At 52.7% G+C, this 19,807-nt stretch overlaps 1 protein-coding gene across 1 annotated transcript in view; it reads left to right on the top strand.

The window, feature by feature from the left end:
* Positions 1–17,911, top strand: part of RAMP1 (receptor activity modifying protein 1) — a 39,864-nt gene extending 21,953 nt beyond the window's left edge. The window contains exon 3 of the mRNA XM_070463592.1: positions 17,575–17,911. Coding sequence (XP_070319693.1) covers positions 17,575–17,830 — 256 coding nt within the window. The 3' untranslated portion in view covers positions 17,831–17,911. The remainder of the gene's footprint in view (positions 1–17,574) is intronic.
* The last annotated feature ends 1,896 nt before the right edge of the window (positions 17,912–19,807 follow it).

Below are 19,807 nucleotides of genomic sequence, written 5' to 3' on the forward strand. Positions count from 1 at the left end.
TCTATCTATCTGCCCATCTATCTGTTTCTATCCATTCATCCATCCATCTATTTACTTATCTATCATTGCATCTACCTATCTACCTCTGTGTGCCTATCTTTATCTATCTGTCTAATTCTACCTATCTACCTATCTAGGTATCCTTCTATCCATGTGTCTATATTTTTATCTACCTACCTCTTCCTCTCTGCCTCTCTTCGTTGATTTCAGCTAGTGTTCTAAAGGGCTTCCCTGGTGGCTCAGATGGTAAAGCATCTGCCTGCAGTGTGGGAGACCCGGGTTCGATCCCTGGGTGGGGAAGATCCCCTGGAGAAGGAAATGGCAACCCACTCCAGTACTCTTGCCTGGAAAATTCCATGGACTGAGGAGCCTGGTAGGCTACAGTCCATGGGGTCACAAAGAGTCGGACATGACTGAGCGATGTCACAGGTCACAGGTTCTTTTATCATCAATAGCTATTAATCTGATAGGGCTCTTGGTTACTTAATCTTTGCAGACAGGCTGTTAATTCAAACACGTCTTACTATTTTTAACATCATCATTCCTTTTTACGTGTTTTAACTTCAGGCACCTCTTTGAAGTAGATCCTAGAAGTAAGCCATGTGATTAGTACATTCTCAGAATTTAAAAATTTCCAAGGAGCTTTTTGCTGCCTTTGTACTTCAGTGACAGCCTGACAGGATAATAAGTCTATGATGAGCAGCCTTGTTCATATAGTTCATGAACATGAAGTTCATGAAGCTGCTTTTGTCCCATTGTCTCTGGCTTTTCATCGTGTTTTCAGAGAAAGCAGAAGAGATTTTGCTTTGTCTTTAAATATGAGCTCCTTTTCTCTGGCTCAGAGGTTCGTGGCTTGCTAGAACCAGGGGACCAGAAAGAGACATCAGAGGTGCAGGGCAGGCAGGACATGGGCCTGGAGCCCTAGTGACTGCATCAGGGCTGCCTGGAGGCAGCTCTCAAGACACACGTCCTCAGACCCTGACAGCCAAGACCGCTGGGGACAGGAGCTGACGGGGAGCACCAGTGCATGACACCCCTCCCCACCTGGTCCCAGAGCAGGTGGGGGAGGTTTGAGACCCCTCTCCTGGAAGCCAGGTGGGTCTGCAGGTTCCCTGTGACACCTATATCCCTGTGTATCCATCCTCCGGGTGCTCATGGACCAGGCTTGTGTCCCAGGGTGATTTGGGGCCAGGGAGAAGCCCCTCCAGATGACTGGGAGCTTCTCCCTTGCTGCGGGTGACCGCAGCTTGCCCTCCTGCATGGGCACATGTTTCTGGGGTGGTAAATAGAGTATCACCAGGCCAGGGTGTCAGGGGCGGCCAGGTGCCTTGGTGGGGTGGGGTGGGCATCTCAGTGGGGGCCTCTTGGGCTCATGACTGCCTCCTACTAGGCAGGGTGGGGGACTCACGCCCCCTTACTGGGAGCCGGGGGCCACTGTACCCATTTTAAAAGCAAAAGCATGGAGCCTCAGTCCTCAAAGCCCACTGCTGGTCACTGTTCCCTGGTGCAGAATGTTCTGCGGCCCTGCCCCCACCCTCGGTGTTGCCCTGAGCTCCAGACAAGATGGGCCAGCCAGGAGGGGCCACACAGACACAGGCAGCTGGCGGGACATGTGGTTGGGGCTGACCTCATGCCGGGGGGCCCCTGTCCGTCAAGGCTTTGGGAAACTCTCGGTCCCAGGAGAATCCAGTGGCATCAGGGAGACAAAGGGCCACTAGAGCAGGGGGACGGGGACCAGGGCCCTGCCCAGGCCCGGGGGCGGGGCCCCAGGGCCTGGAGGGGAAATCCCGTCCCTCCAGCCGCCAGCATGGCTTCCCGAGGCTCTTAGAGTACAAATATAGCGCCCTGGCAGTCCTGCTTAATCCTGAGCTCAGACAGGCGTGTTCACCCATGTCCTGGCGAGGGCAGGGCCCTGGGCCCCGGCAGGCTGGGTGTGGCCAGCTGGGGACTTCACCCCGCTGGACCTGGCTGTCCACGCAGTGGTCCCGGGAGATCCCAGGGTGGCAATGGGTAAGAGGGGTCCCACTGGCCTGGCCACCAGTGGGCACCGCTCCCGGTGTCCCAAGACTCTGGGTCACTCACACCCCACCTGCCCGGCCCTCAGAAGACACCACCTGCATTTAGAAACTGGAGCTTCCCTCCTCGCACCGCAGACCCCCAGAGCCAAGTCCTGCTGTGACCCGATCTTGAGGAGGTGGCATGCCCTGCTGCCCACGGGGAGCCCAGCCTAGCAGCGCCCAGCCGGTGTCTGGTGCCAGAGTGGCTGCTCTCGGAGCCAGAGATGGACTCCTCCCAGCCTGGACAGAGGGGCCCAGACTCCTTCCTCCCCGGAGCGGAGCCCATGCACAGGGCCAGTGGGGGAGGCCCCTCCCCAAGGGGGTTAGCGGTCTACATGGAGGAGGCAAGCAGACCCCAAGTCAGACCCCTGGGCCAGCCACCTCACTGCCCCCTGGGGCCACTCGCTCGGTCACCTGCCCAGCTCCCTGGTCTGCAAGGCAGGGCGGAGTCTGGGCACCGTGTGAATGGCCTCAGCGTGTCCTGTCCTCTGAACAGCAGAGGGTTTCGCTGTCACAGGGGTGGGGCGTGTCCCCTCGGAGGTCACAGCCAGCTTCGGAGTGCGCGGGCCATGCACCCCGGCCTAGGCGAGTCCTCGTTCTCCCTCTCAGTTTCAGGGTGTCCATCACCTAGGGGGGCAAGACTGGGCCTGTCCTGCCCTAGGGCCTGGTGCGCACGTGCTCCCAGCAGGAGCCCAGGCCCCCTTGTGGGTGTCGGACCAGCCCTGCCTGCAGCGGGGCGTCGGGAGGGGCGGCTGCCTGCCCACCTCGGTCTCTGCAGCCCCGGGTCCCTGGAGCCCAGTCTCCCCGCACGGCACCCAGCAGCCCCTGTCCCCTCTGCGCCTTCCTGCTCCTCCGTGTGGGTGTGTCTCACAGGCTGGGCTCTGCTGAGGAAGCCTGGCGGCTGCTAACAAGGAGGTGCTCTGTCTGCAGAGCCTGGAGAGCGAGCAGACGCCGTGTGGTCTGACCAGTGCCAAGCTCAGGACACCAGGGCTGGGTCGAGAGCTGCCCGGAGTGGTGGCAAAGCTCCAGGCTGTCCACCAAACTCTTTGGACATCTTCCAGAAACACAGGAAAACAGTGACGTCCTCAGTTGATAGCAGTCACCTTCAGTTCAGTTCAGCTCAGTCATGTCCGACTCTTTGCGACCCCATGGACCGCAGCACGCCAGGCCTCCCTGTCCATCACCAACTCCCAGAGCTTGCTCAAACTCATGTCCATTGAGTCGGTGATGCCATCTAACCATCTCATCCTCTGTCATCCCCTTCTCCTCCCGCCTTCAATCTTTCCCAACATCAGGTCTTTTCCAATGAGTCAGCTCTTCGCATCAGGTGACCAAAATATTGGAGTTTCAGCTTCAACATCAGTCCTTCCAATGAACACCCAGGACTGATCTCCTTTAGGATGGACTAGTTGGATCTCCTCATAGTCCAAGGGACTCTCAAGAGTCTTCTCCAACACCACAGTTCAAAAGCATCAATTCTTCGGTGCTCAGCTTTCTTTATAGTCCAACTCTCACATCCATACATAGACCACTGGAAAAACCATAGCCTTGACTAGACAGACCTTTGTTGACAAAGTAATGTCTCTGCTTTTTAATATGCTGTCTAGGTTGGTCATAACTTTCCTTCCAAGTAAGTGTCTTTTAATTTCATAGCTGCAGTCACCATCTGCAGTGATTTTGGAGCCCAAAAAAATAAAGTCTGTCACTGTTTCCACTGTTTTCCCATCTATTTGCCATGAAGTGATGGGACCAGATGTCATGATCTTAGTTTTTTTAATGTTGAGTTTTAAGCCAACTTTTTCACTCTCCTCTTTCACTTTCATCAAGAGGCTCTCTAGTTCTTCTTCACTTTCTGCCATAAGGGTGGTGTCATCTGCGTATCTGAGGTTATTGATATTTCTCCCAGCAATCTTGATTCCAGCTTGTGCTTCATCCAGCCCAGCATTTCTCATGATGTACTCTGCATATAAGTTAAATAAGCAGGGTGACAATATACAGCCCTTGACGTACTCTTTTCCCTATTTGGAACCAGTCTGTCGTTCCATGTCCAGTTCTAACTGTTGTTTCCTGACCTGCATACAGATTTCTCAAGAGACAGGTCAGATGGTCTGGTATTCCCATCTCTTTAGAAATTTTCCACAGTTTGTGGTGATCCACACAGTCAAAGGCTTTGACATAGTCAATAAAGCAGAAATAGATGCTTTTCTGGAACTCTCTTGCTTTTTCGATGATCCAGCGGATGTTGGCATTTGATTTCTGGCTCCTCTGCCTTTTCTAAAACCAGCTTGAACATCTGGAAGTTCACGGTTCACATACTGCTGAAGCCTGGCTTGGAGAATTTTGAGCATTCCTAGCGTCACCTTGGTTGGGCGCTTTTCCCACTGGGGTTCGGGGAGTGGGGACTGTCCCACATGCACTGCCTTCCTGGTGGCGTCTCAGCCCTGGGCCTCCTGCCCAGCTGGATCCCACAGCTCAGAGACCCTCAGCCCCTCACCTGAGGACACACAACAGCTTCACAGGGCAGCTGGCTGAGGCAGAAGTGGAAATCCGGCTTCCCAAGCCCCATGCCCTGCCTGGAGGAGCATGCACCCTTCCAATCTCACCCAGCCCCCCCACCACAGCCCGGCCCCGACGTGGCTGCACACCTTGCTTCCAGGCAGCCCCGACCAGGCTGGATGCCGAGTGAAGACTCAGCTCACGGTATCCCCCTGTCCTTCCCCAAGGCAGGCCTCCAGCTTGCGGGGTTTGAGTGGGGGCTGGTACACTGATAGCTCTCTGAGGGCAGAGACTGCGGCCTGTGCTTCTGAGAGGTGTGTGCACCGGGGGCCTGGGACTCTCCACTGCAGACCCCCTATCCAGGCGGGAACCCCAGCTGTCCCCAGGACTCATCTGTCCACACTGGGGTCCTGGACAGCCCAGGCAGGAAGGGACAGTGACCCCCCCCCCCCAGTAGCCCCTCTCTCCCAGCCCGGGCTCAGGGAACAAGGGCTCTGAGTGGCTCCTGGAGTCACAGACATGTCAGCTTCGTCCACAGGGGCAAGGTGAGCCCCGTGCTGGGCCCAGGGTACAGCAGGGAACCCGAGGTCACAGCCCGGGCCGACAGACAGCACATGGGCGGCTGCAGCACCTGCAGGGGGCCCAGGGCCCGGAGGCCGCACTTAGGGCTGTACCCCCAAACCACTGAGCTGGAGACAGGAATGTCTGCAGGCAGCTGGGGATGGGGCTGGGGGCATCGGACCAGGGCTGGGAGAACCACTTCCTCCAGAGCAGGAGATGCAAAATCTGGCCTGAGGGTCACGGAGCAGGTCATTTCTAAGTGGGTCCTGAGAGGCGGCCGGAAACAAGACCGCATGAGAGGAAACAGGCTCAGAAATTCCCCAAAGCCCCCCTTCCCCGTGTCTGCAAGACAAGAGGCTCTAGGAGGGCAGGCCGGAGGGAATCCTGGCGACTCAGCGCCTGTCTGTACTGACTGGGGCGCCCCTCTGTGCAGCGTCCCCCAAGCTCCATGGACCCCAGAACACTGCTGGCATTTGCCTTGGTGGAGTGTCTCGGGGGTGGGACAGTCAGGCTGGCTCCGGGCCTGGAGAAGAGAGACTGAAAATGCAAAAGACAGAGGAACTGAAGCCAGAGGCCCCAGGGTGGGAGGGGGTGGTGAGAATGGGGCCAGAGAGGGCTTGTCCAAGAGGGTGGGGGTCCCGCAGTCCCCCCAGCCACCTGGCTTCCTCTGCTGTCTAGCTGATGGAAGCTCCAGATGGGCTGGGGGTGTCTCCTGAGGGACAGAGAAAACACCGGCCTGTTTCCCCTTTTCTTCCTCTTACCTTAAACAGCCCCCCTTTCAAGGGGCTTTTTTCTCTGCTTTATTTGTATCATTCATTTTCCAAGAAGAATGGCATTTGTCTGCCTCGCTCAGCGAGTGCCGGTGGCCTGGGAGGTACCGTTTAGCCAGGGAGCTGGTCTCGTGAAGACGGGAGATGGAATTGACCTGCTATTCAGGCTTGGTATGAAGCCTGTCGCATTTTGTTTATTTATTGACCCAGGAGTATTAGGGGGCACCTCCTAGTGTGTGTCATTCCTGGACAGACGTGGAGCTCGCAGTTCCCAGTGCTCCCAGGGAAGACAGGTTTGCCCAGACGTCAGGAGTCCCTGTTCTATAACAGACAGAGACCCATTGTAGTGGGAACCTAGGAGACACCTGCAAGAGTGCATCTGCACACCGTGGTCATGCTGATTGCAAAGCGTTCCTGGCGAGGTGTCCTGTGGGTCAGCCCTAGGCCGGCAGAAATGCATGAAGACTCCTATCACTTGGTCGCGGTGGATTTTTCCAGCTGGGTGGAATCTCTCTAATCTCCCTAGTTTAGGGAGGGCTTTGCAGTATGGTAACCACCTGCCCCCCACCCCCATAGCAAGTCCTTGGGGTCCAGGTGAGCCCAGGTACACTGCTGGCTCAGGTCCCACCAGCCCAGCACATGTTTGCAGGTGATTCCAGGGTTTGAAGTCAAATGTTTTCAATCCAGCCATCAGCAGGACTTCCTTATATGCTCCCTGCAGCATCAAGAAAAACAAAAGATGCCCCGTCCTATGCAGCCTCCAGGCACCATGGGTCCGGGGAACAGTCCCCCAGGTGGGCTTGGTTGTCCCCCGAGGGCCACTCAGCCCCTCCTGTCTGTGGTCGCAGGCCCTTTGCAGAGATGAGCTGGCCTGGCACGCTGGCTCCGAGCCTGGAGCCTGACGTAGGAAGGGCCAGCCCATGGCTTTCTGCCACCAGAGGAAGTGGCCTGCTGAGCTGTCAGCCCCTCCCAATTTTGGAAAGGTCCTGCAGTGGCTATGAAACCTTGGGTGGGAGCAAAGGTGGAAGCCACCAGGGGGAAGACAGACCTGGCCACCTAATACACAACACGGGTTCCTGACCGTGATGAAAATGCCTAAAGAGCAAATGTGATGTTTGCTATTCGTTTGAGAGATTTTTTTTAATCACATTAGAAAGAACTTCTTTGTGCTTTACAAAGTTGGGCTTTTTTTATTTGTTTTAAATCAGAAATGAATGTTCAGTTTTATCAAATGCCTTTGCAACATGTATCAAAACGATTGCTGCTTTCCTTTGACAAATTGAAGTATGACTTTATAGTAATAGCACTGAAGACTTCCTGAAATAAACCCACTTTATTCTATACAGCTAGCTTAAAATTGCTGGTGTTTGAAAAAGGACATCTGTGTCTATTTATAAGTGAAAGTGAACATCTGTTGCATGAGCCTGCCTGTTCCTAGGCACGTGGGCGGGCCATCATAAGAGGTTTGGGATCAGGGTTTTGTTAACTTTTTCAAAGAACTGAGAAGCTTGACATCTTTTTCTGTGACCTTAAGAATCTGAAAGAACTGCCTGAGTCTAGCACCTTTTGTGAAAGTAATTCTTTAGCAAATTTTTCCTCTCAGATTTTCTACATTATAAGTCAAGATCTCATCATTTGTAATTTCCCCCAAAGCATTCCCATTCATCAAAGACTTTCCAACTTTTAACATACATGTTTTGCATGTTAGTCTCTTATACTTTTTCTAATCTTTTATCTGTGGTTTTGTATGTTGATGTTTTCTCTGCTTTTTTTCTGGATTATCCAGAAATGTGGTCATTTCTTTGTAGCTATTTTTCTAAAGAATCAACTGCTGAATTTACTTATTCATTTTTGTGTTTTTTAAAAATATCAATAAATATTAGTTTTCAATAATTAGTAATGCATTTAAATTATTTGCCCTTTGGAGAGATCTATTTTGTGGTTCTTTATTTAAATGTCTTGATTTGGATTCTTACTTCATTTATTTTCATTTATTTTTAGTAATAATAAGATAAACTACAACTGCAGATTTTTCTCAAAATTAAGTTTTGCCTTGATTTCATTAATTTTTACATGCAATGTTGCCATTATTTTTTCTTAACAACCTATAATTGAATTTTTAAATTCCATTTGACCCTGAAATTATATGAGTGATCTTTCATTTCTAGGGGTTCATTTTTTTAAAATTTTGTCCTTTTCTTACTAATTTCTAGTTTCTGATATTGTGAAGTGAAGTGAGGTTGCTCAGTCGTGTCCGACTCTTTGCGACCCCACAGACTGTAGCCTACCAGGCTCCTCTGTCCATGGGATTTTCCAGGCAAGAATAGTGGAGTGAGTTGCCATTTCCTTCTCCAACCCAGGGATCGAACCTGGGTCTCCCGCATTGTAGAGGCTTTACCGTCTGAGCTAATATTGTAGTCAAAGACTTAAAATCTGCACTTCAAGATGTATCAAGTTTTCCTTTGCAGCCTAAATAGGATCCTGGGACTTTTAAGAAGGTTGTTGATTCTTTGCAGGATAGAAACTTCCTCATATAGTCACTGAAATCAGGTTTATTAAATTTATTTTTCATTTTTATACTACTTACTATTCACTGAACCTGAAGAGCTGTGTTACAGCCCCCCACAAGAAGAGTTTGTCATGATTACTCACAGCAGTAGGCTGTGTGGACCCTGTGGACCTCTGACAACGCCCTTCTTGGTGTGAACGCCCCTCTCTTCCCAGTTACCAGGTTACCGCGTTACCAGGTTACCGGGTTACCAGGTTACCGTCTTCTGCGCTGGATTGTGCTCCATCGCCCCTGCCGCCTTCCCACGTCTCCAGCCAGCTCTGTCTCTTTCTCTTCCTTCTGCTTTTGTTTCTCTTGCCTTTGAGATGACTGCTGTGAACAGGATGAGTGGGGCTTTGTTTTTGCCTACACTCGCCCTGCCATCGTGGTGTTTGCCGTCTAGTCACTGAGACCAACAGTGAGTGAACAATCCCGAGTTAAAAGTTCAGATACAAAGAAGGACACAGCTGTGAAGGAAAACCCTACTTTGCTGGAGATCCTAACGAGTTGAAGCATCAGAAAAAAGGCCTGTTTGAGGAAGTGACATCTGAGGGACATGCAGATGCTAGCCTTGTGATGACCGGGTGAACGATCTTCCACGTAGAAAGTGCAGCATGTGCAAAGGTCCTGAGGCAGGAACACCAGCCAGGCAGGGTGGCCAGGGAGAGGGAGGGGGACAGTGGAGAGTGGAGAGGTGTGGGCTGCATGAGCGCTTTTGAATGCAGTGCAGGTACGGGGGGAGCATTGAACGTATGAAGCAAGGGTGACCCAATGTGGGCAGTGGGCTGAAACTGGAGAGCACAGAGGCCAGGGCTGTGGCCCCAAGAGCCCATGGTGGACAGAGCCCAGGCTACAAAAGAGAGGAAAGTGGAGGAGAGAGTTGATGGCTGCCCTTGGACTGCAAGGAGATCCAACCAGTCCATCCTAATGGAAATGAGTCCTGAATATTCATTGGAAGGACTGATGCTGAAGCTGAAACTACAACACTTTGGCCACCTGATGCGAAGAACTGACTCATTGGAAAAGACCCTGATGCTGGGAAAGATTGACGGCAGAAGGAGAAGGGGATGACAGAGGATGAGATGGTTGGATGGCATCACTGACTCGATGGACATGAGTTTGAGTAAGCTCTGGGAGTTGGTGATGGACAAGGAAGCCTGGCGTGCTGCAGTCCATGGGGTCGCAAACAGTCGGACATGACTGAGCGACTGAACTGAACTGACTGAACTGCTAAGCTGAGTACGGGGAGGAGAAGAGGCACAGAGATGCCCACGCCCCTGGCCCACCATCAGTGCAGAGAAATGAAAGCTGGTCACAGTGACAGGGCTTCAGGAGGGGAGGGGACCCCTGGAAATGGGGGGGAATCCAAGGTAACTCAGAGAAGGCAAGGCTTCCCAGCCAGCCAGGCATGAGCGATGGGGCTAGGCTGGGGGCACCCCGAGAGTCAGGTACGTGGACAGCCCGCTGTGCCCAGGACCAAGGCTTCAGATGGGGTGAGGATGTCAGGGGTGTCGGAGGTTGCAGCCCACAGGGCCCGACAGAGGAGGGATAGAGCGCGACGGAGCGCAGAGGACCCTCACCGGGCGGGGAGGGCCGGCGGCCGCGCGGGCCGATGAACCAGGCCGCTGATGGAGCGAGAAGACAGCCCCGAGGGAGAGACGGGGCGGGGTGGGGGTGCTGACTGCGAGGAAGGGGGTCTCTGGGGAAGAGGTCAGGGGAGGAGGGACCCAGGAGAGGCGGTCCCCAGGAGGGGGCGCCATCTGGTGGCCTCGTCCTTCCGGCAAGGAGGGTCCAGGGAGCAGGGGGTCCTCGGGCACCGCGGGGCGCGGAGCCGGCGGGAGGGGCGGGGGGGAAATGGATGCCAAAGGGGGTCCTGCCCTCGGGGCCCTCCCAGCCCTCAGGTCCGGACGCCCCTTGGAGACTGGGCAGATCATCCCGCAGCATCTGCGTGGAACCCGGGAGGAGGTGAGGGCCCGGTGGCCAGTTGCGCCCCGGAACTGCCTCCGCCCTGTGTCTCTCCGAGGGGTCCGCCCCCCACCCCGACTACAGCCTGGAGCAGAGCTTCCCACCCCCCGGAGGGAGGAGGGGTGTCCCGGAGCTCCTGCCCACCCCCGGAGCGGCCCGGGAGGGGGCAGGGAAGGGAGAACCCCCGTGCTGGAAGCAGAGGGTGGGAGAGGGGGCATGCCCAAGGTGGTCCCCGGGCCGGGATTGACCCCACCCAAGTGGGGCAGAGGTTAGGCGGGTGGACGGAAGGAAGGCCGCAGGCTGCGGGCCTGCTGGACGGGGCGGGGTCTGCAGGATTCGGGAGAAGCCGGGGGCCACCGCAGCCCCTCTGAGCCCTGGTCGGTGACAGATGTGGAGCGGCCACGCCCCCAGCAAGGTGACCCCCGCCGGACAGGGGGGCTGAGGGTGCCCGCACCCCCCACTCCCCGCCAGCCTGCTCCCGGCTCGCACCGAGTCCTCCCAGCTGCTTGGGATTCAGAGTGTTCCTTGCGCCAAAGGCTAAGGAGACGGGCTCCCCACGGCTGCAAATGCAGGGGGCTTGAGTGTCCAGCTTTCTACAGGCCTTGAAAAAATACAATTATAAAAATAATATGTGCTTGTAGAGAAAACGTGGAAAAATCCTTCTAAAAGCGGAGATAGGAGAATAAAGTCCACCACCTCTAGTGGTGACAACTCTTAACGTTCTGGGGTCTTCCTCTCCTGCATGGACCACTTTCTGCTGAAACCACAGTCTGTATCACTTGGTCTCAGCAGCTTCTTCTGTTCAACATTTTAACATAAATGTTTTCTTCCTGAATATCATTTTTATAGCTACATAGCAGAGGCTCTTGTAAGCGATTTTAGTCACTGCCCTATTGTTTGCTCTTTTTCATAATTATAAATCTACAGGGGACATCTTCTTACATGACTTTGGTCTACATTTAATGTTATTAATTTAGGAAAATTCCCAGAAATAGAATTCCTGATTCAAAGGGTATCCATGATTTTGAAATTCTTCAGACATAATTGCCAAATAGCTTTTCAGGAAACTGTTACTAGTTTATCTTCTACTAGTAAAGATACAAACACCTGCTTCATTTCACTGACCTTCATCAGCATTGCATATTCTCATTCTGAAAATGGATTCTGTTTGGATGTTTGCTTCTTTCTTCCTTAGAAGTGCGGTTAAACAATTTTTTTTTTCCAATGCTTGTTAGCCATTTGTATTTCTAGAACTATTTGTATCTTGGACCCACCCACACACCTCCGTATCTATCTAACCACCCCCCACATCAGTCTGGGGGGAAAAAAAAAATCCTGATGCTGGGAAAGACTGAGCAAGAGGAGAAGGGGACAACAGAGGATAAGACAGTGGGATGGCATTACCAACTCGATAGATATGAATCTGAGCAAACTCCGGGAGAGAGTGATGGACAGGGAAGGCTGGTGTGCTGCAGTCCATGGGGTGGCAGAGAGTCGGACAGGACCTGGTGACCGAACAACAACAGCATGTCAGTTTAGCATTTAGACAGGCTCCCCAGGCCGGCCTCAGATGGGCCCCAGCCTCCTTCACATGCCCCAGCTGCCAGAGCGCCTGGTGGTGCCACCTCCCCGACAGCCAGCAGGTCTTTAAAGCTGCTGGAAGCCACCAGGCTGTGAACTGTCCTGGGGAGATGGAATCCAATACTGGTCCAGAGAAAGTGAACCACACTGGTGGTTCCTCCTCAGACACTCTGAAGACTTGGACACACACCGCCTGGTCAACACTTACTCGAGTTTATAGAACAAGAAATGTCCCCTTCAGGGACCACACACCAGTTGTCCAGAAGTCCTCCACTTACTGGGCACCTGCTGTGCATCAGGTCCATAACTTCGTTGAACTTGATCTGCCCAGTAACCCTGTCAGGTCAGGACCTGTCTCTTCACTGATTATAAGGAGACCAAGGCTTGGAGGACCACGGCTGGAGAAGGCTCTTAAGAGTCCCTTGGACTGCAAGGAGATCAAACCAGTCAATCCTAAAGGAAATCAACCCTGAATATTCATTGGAAGGACTGATGCTGAAGCTGAAGCTCCAATACTTTGGCCACCTGATGTGAAGAGCTGACTCATTGGAAAAGACCCTGATGCTGGGAAAGATTGAGGGCAGGAGAAGGGGACGATAGAGGATGAGATGGTTGGATGGCATCACCGACTCATGGACATGAGTTTGAGTAAACTCCGGGAGATGGTGAAGGACAGGGAAGCCTGCGTGCTGCAGTCCATGGGGTTGTAAAGAGTCGGGTATGACTTAGCAACCGAACAACAGCAATAAGGCTTGGAAGGGAGCGATGAGGCCCCGGAATCACTCAGCATAAGAGGTGGAGCTGGATTTGAACCCAGTTCTTCGGGGCACCAGGGCCCATACTGATACTCCACAATTGGGACCAGTCAGTCCTGATGCTGGCTGGTGTCCCCAGAGTAGACAAGTCCCCTGTGGGCAGTGGCAGGCACCTTCTTGTCAACAAGTAAATAATCATCAAGTGCAGTGCCAGGAGCCTTGGCTTGGTGGGACCCAGACATACTGGAAACTCCCACCACAGTGTTCAGGAACATTCCAAGCAAAGTTCACGTGGGGGCCCAGAATAGAAAGTCTGGCCAAAAAAGGAAAATGATTCCATTACATGAGAACTGAAAGTAGAGGGTTAAAGCAAGAATATTTCTTCATGATTATTTTGGCCCCTTCAGTCGGTACTGTGTTCTTTTGAACAGAAGAATGTCTGTACTCTGGAGGGAATTCTTGTATCACATCCTTGCTGACAGAGCTCACAATATTTATTGAGAGTTTCAGCTGTCACTTCTGTATAAATAAACAGGATGAAGTGGGCAGCGGACTCCGCATGAGGGATATTTTTAGACGGGGGTGGGGGGGTTGGGTTTGCAGACTGGAAAGATATTTCAAGGAGAAAGTGCTTGGCCCCAGAAGGGCCCACCACTGGCTCAGCCTCAACATGTGCCTGGTCTGGTCCCTGGTGTCACAGTTTCCTGGGTCAGGGGTTCTTCCCATTCTAGCAATGCCTCCTCCAAGGGACATCCCAGCTCTATTCCTCAGGCAGAGCATAGGGGATAACATTTAGGACTGACTGTGTCACTGTCTGTACCACACCTAAAACTACCCGTCAATCTGATGGGTCTGAGGTGGGGAAGACAACCATTCAAACCAGGGTTTGTAACATGCAGCCCTGTAGTTGGCCAACCACAAGCTCAAAAGGCTGGTCTTTGGTTTTTCATGATCCCTGACGCACTTTCACTTACCTTGTACCAGGCTTCTGACATGTACTAATTCATTTTTTCACAATGAGACCCAGTCTGTCCTAACTTCCTGTAGCTTTTTTCCACTTCCATTTTCTACTTGGAACATGAATCCTTGTTCTCTTAGAAAAACCACACACCCCTGTGAGCATGGCTCCTACACACCCTCCACTTCTTCTGCCCACTCTCTCCATCCATTTAGATGGTCATGTGGACTGAGGGAGGCCTTGTGTGCACGTGGGGTCATGGCCCAAAGGGCAAGCAGTCCAGAAAAAACAGTGACCTAGTGATTGAGAGACCATATGATAGGAGCTGTGGTGGAGGGGTGCTTGGGTGCTGGAGGGACCCCAACCGTTTCCCTTCAGTTTTTCAATACATGCCTGAGTGTCTCCTCAATGCTGAGTTATGGCTTCTTCTCTGTGTACTCATTTCCTGGCCTAAAATAAGGAAAAGCACATTTCGTAAATCTTCATTTTAGTGGGAGGAACTCTTCATTTCTTTGTGTGGGTCCAGAGTTCCTTCTGTTATATTCTTTTGACTGAAGAACTTTAACATTTCTTGTAGCACAGGTCTGCTGACCATGAACTCTATAAGCTTTTTTTCTGAAAAGATGTTTATTGCAAGCTCATATCTCAAAGATATTTTTGCTGAGTAAAGGATTCTGGGCAGACAGGGGTTTGTGGCCCTTCCCTCTACGCCTCCCCCTCCCCCACCTAGTACTTAAAAAGTGCCACCCATTGTCTTCTGGCTTGCATAGTCCCAGTAAGGGGTCTGCTGTAGTTCACACCACACATTCCTCTTAGGTGTCTCTCTTTTTCCTGAATAACGCCAAGATTTTTCTTGGATTTTTTTCCTTCACCGTTGGTTTTCAGCAGTTTGACTTTAATATCTAGGTGGCTGTTGTTGCTGTTGCTTTGCTTTTTTGTTCTGTTTGGGGGGGGCTGTCTCTGGCCTTCTTAGATTTATGGTTTTTCATCTCATTATTTTTGGAAAATTCTCAGCCGTTATCTCTTAAATATTTCTTCTGCCCCATTCCTTCTCCTTTTGGAACTCCAATTACAAGTTGGAGATGACATCATTGACAGTGCTCTTAATTTATCACAACTATTAGATGCTCTTATGTTTTTCTTTTTGTTTCAGCTTGGGTAATTTCCATTGACCCATCTTCAAGTTCACTAGTTCTTTCCTCAGATGCCAAGTCTGATGATGACCTCATCGAAGATGGACTCTCTGATACTGTGGGGTTCCTTCCCCCAGCATTTCTCTTTGACTTTCTTACATTTCTGTCTCTGCTGAAATTCTCTGTTGGTGCATATTGTCTACCTTCTCAACTAGACCCTTTCCCATATTAATATTTTTAAATCCCTGTATGATAATTACTGAATCTGGGTCATCTCTGAGTCAGACTCTATTGATTGTTTTATGGTTTGACAGTGAGTCCTAATGTTTTACTGGATGTTGAACTTGCATGTGTAGAAGGGAAGAGATTGAGACAAATAGTATTTACATCTGGAAATTGTTAAGCCTCTTGTGTCAGGCTGTTATTATGGGATTTAAGTTGATCTTGTGAGGAGCTGAGCTGGGTTTGGGATTTGTTGTGGCTGTGGTTTCCTTCAGAGCTTGATAGGCTTCGAAGAACTCTGCAGTGATTTCCCATTGCCTTGTGCTCAGAGTGGGGCTAGAGAATTTTTCTCTGTGTACTGTGTCCCACCCTGCACACCTGTGCCACAGAGTAGGTCTCTCTCCCCCTCCCTGTGGCAGAGTACTGTTGCTTGTTATTCTATGTCAGATTTATTTTGGGAGAGAGGTAGAGGGGTTCCCTTGTCCTGGTCCAGTCTCAGCTCAGAAAAGCTGTATGCCGTTGGCCTCCTCCTGGTGGTGGCCGGACTCTGCCCTGTATCTGTTGGGGCTTGGGTGGGACATTCCTGTCCCTCTCCCAGTGGTGTGGTATCATGCAGATTCTTAGGTCCAGGATGGTTTCCTGCTGTTCTCCCAAGGGAAAAGAGTTTTTCCCATCCTTCTCCCAGCCATGGTGTGTTGTCTTGTGCCCTGGGGCTGACAGTCAGCAGCTCAAGGCTTTGCTTCCTGGAGATAAGGGTCTGGGAGGGCTTCAGTCCTGTTTAGCTGCAGTCACAGAGATGAATAGGTAAATGCACTCCCATGTTCAAAGCAGCAGAATCTGTTCACTGGGATCAGCGTTTCTCATCCTCCAGGGGCCCAAGGCGGTGTTGCTGCTTATGTGAGAAGGGTTTGGGAAATGTGTGGTGTTTGTGCCTGCCCCTAACCTTTCTCACGAGCTCCCCCTAGAGCCTCACGGGAAAGAGCAAAGAGTCAGGGAACCACCAGTGCACCTTGGGTTCCAGGAGTTCCAGACTGAGCCCCCTCCCCCCAGCCCACACTGAACCCTGGGCAGCTTTTTAGCAGCTGCATCCTCCTCACACCGCCTTGCTCTTCCCTGAAACCCAAGTTACATTGTTGACTTGCAGTCTCAGCTCTCTGATGAACTCAAGATCTATGGCTTTGTAGTTTCTTCGGCTTTGTTGGTTGTCATTCAAGAGGAATCAGCACTCTGTTTTGCTTTTTCTATCCTAAGCAGAAGCAGAAGTGATACCTTCTGGAAACTACATTTTCATTTCCCCAACATTGAATCTTCGTTTATTTTTAAAAATTGACTCAAAAAATTAAAAACAAACTTATAATATGATCCAGCAATTCTGGCTTCTGATTATGCAGCTGAAAGAGCTGAATATTTCAGCTCTTCTGAAAGCAGAGACTTGAATAGGTAATTGGACTACATGAACTCCTATATTCAAAGTAGCAGCACTTGTCACAACAGTTAAAACATAGAAGCAACCCAAATACCCATCAATGAGAAGATACAATGAAGTATGCACAAGCAGTATATTATTCAGCCTTCAAAAGGAACGGAACCCTGTCATGTGCAACAACATGGATGAATCTCAAGGACATTCTGTTCAGTGAAATAAGCCAATCACAAAAGGACAAAGAGTGTATGAGCCCACTTATGTGAGCTACTGGAGTCATCAGATTTCACAGAGATAGAAGGCAGGAGTTGCCAGAGACTAGAGGGAAGACAGGCATGAGTGTTTAATGGGGACAGATTTTCTGTTTGGGAATGAAATAGTTCTGGAGATGGATGGTGCTGATGGTTGCACAACAATGCCACAATACTTAATACCACTGGACTATACAGTTGAAAAGGGTTGAAATGGTAAATTTTATGTTATTTATATTTTAGCATTATTTAGAACAAAATGTATTGGTTCTTGGCGTGTGCCGGGGACTCTTTTAGGCACTGGGATTACAGAGGTGACCAAACAGACAACATCCCTGTCCTCATGGTGTTTACACTCAATAAGCAAAATGAATGCATAACCTACTAGAGTGAAGGTTGACAGTGCTGTGGCACAATTCCAGAGAGAGTGGGAAGATGAGGGGTTGGGGTGAAGGTAGGGTGGGAGGCCTCACAACAAGTCCTGTGGGCCACTGGGGGAGCTTCCGGGCCGGGGTGGTCTGCACGGGGTGGGGGAGATGGCAAGGCGCTCAAAGGGCTGAAGCTCGTTTTTCCAGACTTCCTTCTAAAGGTGCTTAGCTGGTCCACCTTCTAGTCTGCCCTTGGTGTGACATCGTAGCTCCTAGAATCCCTTAGCTCCAGCTTGCCTCCTGGGGTCTGGCCACACGCTTCCCACCCCTCCCCCCCCCCCCAGGAGCCTTCCAGGACCTTTGTCTCTAGAACCAGAGTCACCGCCTCGGGGCCTGGGCTTCGGGGAGTGGGTTGGAGAGCCCTGCTCGAGTCCCCCCTGGGTCCTCTGCCCCTCAGGACCTGACCACCTGCTTCTCCGCCTGCAGGAGCTACAGGGAGCTCTCCAACTGCACCAGGCATGTGGCGCAAAACCTGGACTGCTTCTGGCCAAACGCGGAGGTGGACAAGTTCTTCCTCGCCATCCACCAGCACTACTTCCGAAACTGCCCCGTCTCAGGCAGGGCCTTGCAGGACCCACCCAGCAGCGTCCTCTGCCCCTTCATCGTGGTCCCCATCCTGGTGACCCTGCTCGTGACGGCGCTGGTGGTCTGGAGGAGCAAGCGCCCGGAGGGCATCGTGTAGGCCGCGGTCTGTGTGGGGGGGTGGGGGGAGGGCTGCCTGATCACAGAAGCTGCAGGGCAGGTGGGGAGGTGGGCACGGAGGCCCAGCCTGACCAAGGCTTCTGGAGCCCCAACGGCAGGGCAGACCCCCCAATCCCCTCTTCTACCAAGAAGAGCTCACCCCGGGATGCCAGCCAGAGCGGTCAAGCACAGGCGTTGGCCTGGGAAGGGCAGTCCAGGGGCCGGGAGGGAGCGGGCGCAGCTGTTGGTCTTGCTGGGGACGGGCTGAGCTGTCTCCCAGTGACCCCCACCGCACTCGCTTCCTGCCTGTGGCCAGACTGTGGAGACATATTTGTGATTAAAGGACGTCCTTGAATCCGGGCAGCGTCCTTCTTTCCGGATGTGGACCAGCGGGAGTGGAGCGGGCAGACACTCCAGCCCCTCTGGACTTTCTCTGACAGGAGGGGCCCTCACAGGGACCTAGCAGGGGGACCTAGCGGGGGAGGGTGACCCCTGCCCGCCCCCACACACCCGACCTCAGTGAGCTGGGATCCACCCCAGAGGGGCTGGGTCTGCTGGGTGTTCACAGAGGCCCCTCCCCAAAGATGGCTCGCCAGCCTGCAGGTCCCTTCTGTCCCCTAGGCTTTCAGCGGCCATTTCCTCTGCTCCCCTCAGGCTGCAGCAGCACGTGCTTCCCAGGCTCCTGCTTACTGCCACTCTTCTAGAAGTTTCTGGAAACCCAAAGGGAGCACCCTGCTCCATCCCTCCCAGATGTCCCCAGAGCTCAGCCTGCTCTTCCGGGGTCCCCACAGTCCCCAGCCGGCTGCAGTGCCTCCAGCCCAGGAACTGCACCCTCTCAGGCCCACCGCCCTCTGCCCAGCATGAGGCCAAGGCATGGGGCCAAGGCCACGGCCTCTGGGCTCTCAAGTCCACAGTCCCAGCCCCGGGGCCCTCCTCAGCTCCCCACGGAGAGGACTAGGTGCTGGAGGTGTGACACTGGCGTCCAGCAAAGGCGCCAGAGACGGGGTGGGGGGAAGGATGGACCGGAGCAGAAGGGTGGGGCTCAGGAGGGCGGCTCCAGAGAGCGCGCGCCCCTCCCCGAGGGAGCCCCTCTGGCCCAGGGAGCCTTCCTGAGGCAGTTTTGGGGCTGTGGTGACTTCAAGGACAGGCCCCACCTGTCCCAAAATGTGCTTTGCTGGCCTGAGGGGTGTGGGGTGTGAGGTGTGGGGTGGGGTGCAATGGGAGATGGGAGGAGGTGTGAGGTGTGGTGTGGGGTGTGAGGTGTGAGGTCTGGGGTGGGGTGGAGTGGGTGATGGGGTGGTGCTGGGGTGGCGGGTGATGGGTAGGGGTGTGGAGAGGGTCCCACTTGGTGGACAGGCCTCATCCTTAACTGGCTGCTCACTTCTGCACCACTGACAGCCAGCTGATTAAAAGACTTTCCAGCTTTGACCAAGGGAAGGATCCTTTGCAGGATGGCAGGCCACTTGTCCCTCACATTGCCCTATGCAGCACCTGAGGACCATTTTCCCTTAGGAGAAAATGACTTTGGGGAACTGGTCACTACAGGTCAGAGGATGGCTCGATTAGAAGAATGGGTTTTCCAAGCACTAGCCTCTGAAAGGTCTAATCTGAAAGCTGTCACCTAATTTCGTTGTCAGAATGTCACGTGTTCTGGAAAAACGACTGTGGATCTATTTTTAAACCTTTGAAAGTGTATTTCCTGTCATCATGGCCTGTGAAAAATAATCACATTAACCCTGACAGAGAAGGCCAAGTTCAGCCTCAGGACAGCCTCCTCGCTGTCCCCACCAACCGGGGCTCTGTGCCTCCAACTCCTCCTCCATAAAGTGGGGAGGGTGGTGGGGTCCTCCTGGAAGGGTGAGGCGGTGATTAAGTAGAATGTCTTAGCCCCGGTTTTCTGAGACACCAAGACTGGATTCCCCATGAGGCGGTTGTCTGTCAGGGCGGCACTTAGGAGCTGGGGAAGGTCTCAGATGCC

Source organism: Odocoileus virginianus, unplaced genomic scaffold (assembly GCF_023699985.2).
Source record: "Odocoileus virginianus isolate 20LAN1187 ecotype Illinois unplaced genomic scaffold, Ovbor_1.2 Unplaced_Contig_5, whole genome shotgun sequence".
NCBI lineage: Eukaryota > Metazoa > Chordata > Mammalia > Artiodactyla > Cervidae > Odocoileus > Odocoileus virginianus.